Source organism: Cetorhinus maximus, chromosome 26 (assembly GCF_964194155.1).
Source record: "Cetorhinus maximus chromosome 26, sCetMax3.hap1.1, whole genome shotgun sequence".
Taxonomy (NCBI): domain Eukaryota; kingdom Metazoa; phylum Chordata; class Chondrichthyes; order Lamniformes; family Cetorhinidae; genus Cetorhinus; species Cetorhinus maximus.
The window spans coordinates 15,246,369-15,250,968 of NC_135904.1; the positions used below are offsets into that span (position 1 = coordinate 15,246,369).

Genomic DNA, 4,600 nt, shown 5'->3' on the forward strand with positions numbered 1-4,600 from the left:
ATTTGCTATGAGATTGGTCGATGATGATTCTGACTCGACACAGGGGGCAGGGCCAGGGGTACGCGGCCTGGTGCAGGGGTACGCGGCCAGGTGCAGGGGTACGCGGCCTGGTGCAGGGGTACGCGGCCAGGTGCAGGGGTACGCGGCCAGGTGCAGGGGTACGCGGCCTGGTGCAGGGGTACGCGGCCAGGTGCAGGGGTACGCGGCCCGGTGCAGGGGTACGTGGCCAGGTGCAGGGGTACGCGGCCAGGTGCAGGGGTATGCGGCCTGGTGCAGGGGTACGCGGCCCGGTGCAGGGGTACGCGGCCCGGTGCAGGGGCACGCGGCCCGGTGCAGGGGCACGCGGCCTGGTGCAGGGGCACGCGGCCTGGTGCAGGGGTACGCGGCCAGGTGCAGATATTTATGGCTAGGTACAGGTATACATGGCCAGATACAGGTATACCTGGTGTATATAGGTGTGCACAACTAGACTCTGTGCAGTTTTATTTATCCTAGAAATCTCCAGGACAAATTATTAACTGTACAAAATTTTCTATAAAAAACAAAATGCTTACTATCAAACAAACAGCCAACGGTTTATCTGTGCAGTTTGCGGAGGGGAATCAGTTAGTGATGAAGAATAAAAATCATCTCAGATGTGAGATACAAAACAGTGATCTTAAAATCTAATTTTGCATTTAATTACACACTCTGATCACACTTAAATTATATGTTGTTTATTTAATGTAATAGTTTATATATTTTATGGGTAGGAATGATTTCAATGACTGAATCACAGATGTTGCTTCTCCACCGCCCAGTGGAGATTCACCCTGAAGACAGAGGTAGGAGTGGAGGGAGGGAGGGAGGGAGGGAGGGAGGGAGACAAGTGGGGAGGGGGAGGTGGGTAAGCATACTGGAATATTGATGATTTGTGACGAAATCCTAAAATTGAAGCAGAAACGTCTCTGCGCTGCTCCAGTCAGAGTTTGAGCAGAAGTAAATCAGTGAACTGCTCAGTGCTAACATCACCAATAATCCGCACGCTCATTTGGTGTAACGTTTCAGCATCTGAAGCTCCTCTACTGGCTCCCATTTCTGGGTGATGGTCATGAGCTGCATGAGGAAAGGAGAGACAAGCAGAGGGTTTTACTGTCTCCAACTCTCAGCTGTTAATCCAAACATTTTATCAGATCTTTACAACACAAATGATACTGGCTTTAGGAATACTGACTATTCCTGGTTGTCACTCAAACAGCCTTTAATCCCATTTCCAAAAGGTTAATGAAAGAAAATGGAAAAATATACAACTTCTTTTAACGTCCTGGTGAGTCTGGGTGGGTTTGGGGGAGGGTGGGGCAGGTAAGTGGAATATCATCCTGGAGATGCACTTGAATGAGCAGAAGTTCCTCAGCATTTAAACCCATCAACGGGATTAGAGTTCACCCTTCCCAAAACAATGTGAAAGGTCAGCTCGAAATAATGTGCAAAGTGAAAACTTTGGCCTCTCTCTCCTCACAACACTGCAAATTCTCAATAAGGTTCATTTTAAATAGAGTGTGCTGAAGCAAAGGGACATTCTGAATGACTGGTCACAACTCTCTGCACTGATCATTCATTTTTAATCATCTTGGAATTTCTCGATCCATGCATTTGGTTCTCCTCACACAGACTGGGGCAAGGTGCACATGTATTTCAATTTTTGTCTCAATTGAAATTAAATTAAAGGTAGATATTTTAGGAAATGTGTTGGGACTTTGTAAACATCCTCATCAATTGAAATTTCCAGCACCAACTGGATCCTGAACACGGGTAGAGGAATCAGTGGGTAAATTAATTTATTAGACATTGCCTGAGCGAGTGAAATTAGCAGATTCTGGAGAGATGGTCACAGGAGGAGAAAGTCTTTGTAACTCTCATTTAGCGCCTGTTCAGTGGTGTGAGCTGACAGGGGCACTGCTGGACTCCTTAACTGGGGCATGAATGAGTGACATCAGCTTGCAATCCTGACTCACCGTTAAGCTGTTTGCCAGGATTCTCTTCAATTTATGTGTCACTGTGATTTGCAAATTTCTCTGGGCTGCTAATGTTCAGCCCATACTCTTCCTTCCCTTTGTCTATTATTGCCTAATGTTGGGTTTTGCCTTGAATCACACACTTTGGGAAAGGACTGGCTCATACCCAGCATCAGCAGCTTAGAAGAACGAGAGTTGATCAAATACCTTCTGGGATTTCTTGGGGTCCACGTTCTCCCAGGGAGTCGGGTTCCCTGTTTTATTGATTCTACAACAGGTGAAAACAACATTAGAAACAACAACAAAGAACCAGTTTATCAGTATTTTAAAAAGTGATTAGATCTCACAGTCTAGTTTTAGACTGTGTCCTCATTCCTGAGTGCTCTCTACACACGCACCCAGCCTGATCCAAACCCAGCAACACCCACCCACCACACACACACCCCGACCCAGCGATTCACCCACCCACCCACCACACACACCCCCACCCAGCGATTCACCCACCCACCACACCCCCCCACCCAGCAACACCCACCCACCCACCACACACACCCCCACCCAGCAACACCCACCCACCACACACACCCTCACTCAGCGATTCACCACCCACCACACACACCCTCACTCAGCGATTCATCACCCACCACACACACCCTCACCCAGCGGTTCACCCACCCACCCACCACACACACCCTCACCCAGCGGTTCACTCACCCACCCACCCTCACCCAGCGGTTCACCCACCCACCCACCCCACGCACCCTCACCCAGCGATTCACCCACCCACCCACCACACACACCCTCACCCAGCGATTCACCACCCACCACACACCCCCCCACCCAGCGGTTCACCCACCCACCCACCCAGCGATTCACCCACCCACCCACCACACACACCCTCACCCAGCGATTCACCCACCCACCCACCACACACCCCCCCACCCATCCACATACTGAAGACACAAGCCTGTCTCCATCCACAATCAGCACACTAACGCACACAGGAAAATCACTTTCATACACAAACACAACAGGGGCATAAACACTGCTCAGGGCTCCATGACTTTGCAGTTCACAATTTGCAACAAGCTGGGACTATTCAATTTGTAAAATATATAATTACACTTCTTCCCTTTTCCTCTTTTGTTCTGTCAAATTCAAACATACATTTACAGGAAATTAGCTGCTCCGAGTGAACTGAGAAATATAAATGGTTAACAAAGCCGGGGAGGCGGGGAGGTTCCTGAGACCCCCGGGTTCAGTGGATCTTACATGATATCGGTCTTGGTGGTGAGGAAGTAGATGCAGGTACCAGTACCGGCTGATGCAGCGGTGGTCATTAGAGCCACAATAGGAATGAGCTGGAGAGAGAGAAAGAGAGAAATTTACTCAACCAAAAATAAAACTACCACAAACAACAGAAAATAGAATCAAAAAAAGAACAGAAAATAATAAACCAAATTGTGTTTGTTCTGAGAAATGATTGCAACAAAAATTAGAGCTGGGGGTTTTGAGCCTGTGATTGTGAGGGAGATGCGAGTGACCAGAGCCCAGAGGCAAAGTCCCATTCACCCTCTGAGCTGCTCATCTCTGCCCCTCAAAGTGTCCCATCCAATTCTCTGTCGGAAATGGACTGGGAGGGACAGGAGATAATTAATAATTAAGGGGAGAAGCGATGAGTTTTGGAGAAAGGGCTGGTGCTCCCAGAGTTTCACTTGTCCCCCAGGGGCGGGGTGAATATTACAGCTGAGAAATGTGACCCCTGAGTTTTTAACAGCCCGAGGCTGCGCCGGGGCAATGAAGAATGTTCAACAATTATAAGTTCAACAGTTGGAATTTTACTTTAAATTAACGGTTTCTCACAGAATTCGCAAAATCCGCTTTCTTACTGAAAGTGAATTAAATTTCTAAAAATGTTGGCGTCCCCCCCCTGAAATTGATTGAAACAGTTTCCAGGGGGAATTAATTGAGACGATAATTCAGAGAAAACTTTTTTGTTAAAGAAACGAGACAATTGGAATTTGAAATAAATTCTCACCTCTTTCCTCTTTCGCAGCAGCGCAAAGAATCGCAACATTTTCAATCGGTAAAACTTCTGGTTATTGCAAAATGGAAACAAGAAAAACGCTCATTAATTTATTCAAGTTATCTGCAGATTGTTGGCAACTTTTTATTAATTTGGTAACTATTTATCAACAATAACAACAGGAAAGTTTGTTTACCACTGTCTCAGCTCTTCTCCAGGCGAGGCCAACCAGCTGAGCTGTAAAGTTTTCTGCTTCCTGACTCTCTGATGTGTTTTAGTATCAGCCCAGGTAGGTCGCCTCTCCCATCACGTACACAGGAATCAACAGCAACCGACTCATATCGAGAGCAAAAGGCACAGTGATGGGGATCCGCGAGCTGCGGTCTCAGTGCGCACTCTGCTGGCAACAGCTGGAATGGCACCGAAACCCCGGAAACAACCGCAAAGGGGAGGGGAGGGGGGAGAGACGCTCAGACGGAGAGTGAGAGAGAGACAGGGAGAGAGTGAGACAGACACAGAAAGAGAGAGAGACAGAGTGATTGAGTGAGACAGAGAGAGAGAGAGTCAGGGAGAAAAAGAC

At 47.8% G+C, this 4,600-nt stretch overlaps 1 protein-coding gene across 1 annotated transcript; it reads right to left on the reverse strand.

Moving 5' to 3' along the window:
- Positions 1-694: 694 nt before the first annotated feature.
- On the reverse strand, positions 695-4,332 carry coxfal3 (cytochrome c oxidase associated subunit FA4L3). Its single transcript, XM_078529923.1, has 5 exons — positions 4,217-4,332; positions 4,033-4,089; positions 3,267-3,355; positions 2,202-2,262; positions 695-1,095 (listed from the first exon to the last, which is right to left on the reverse strand). The coding sequence occupies exons 2-5, from the start codon at positions 4,069-4,071 to the stop codon at positions 1,027-1,029; spliced, it is 258 nt and encodes an 85-aa protein (XP_078386049.1). The 5' UTR covers positions 4,072-4,089; positions 4,217-4,332; the 3' UTR covers positions 695-1,026.
- Between the last annotated feature and the right edge of the window lie 268 nt (positions 4,333-4,600).

Excerpts from the sequence above, each read along its gene's own strand:
- coxfal3 (XM_078529923.1), bottom strand. The coding sequence starts at position 4,071 with ATGTTGCGATTCTTTGCGCTGCTGCGAAAGAGGAAAGAG. Across the intron at positions 2,263-3,266 it reads ACCACCAAGACCGATATCAT|AATCAATAAAACAGGGAACC; the intron begins GTAAGATCCACT and ends CACCTGTTGTAG. Across the intron at positions 1,096-2,201 it reads ACCCCAAGAAATCCCAGAAG|CTCATGACCATCACCCAGAA; the intron begins GTATTTGATCAA and ends TTCCTCATGCAG.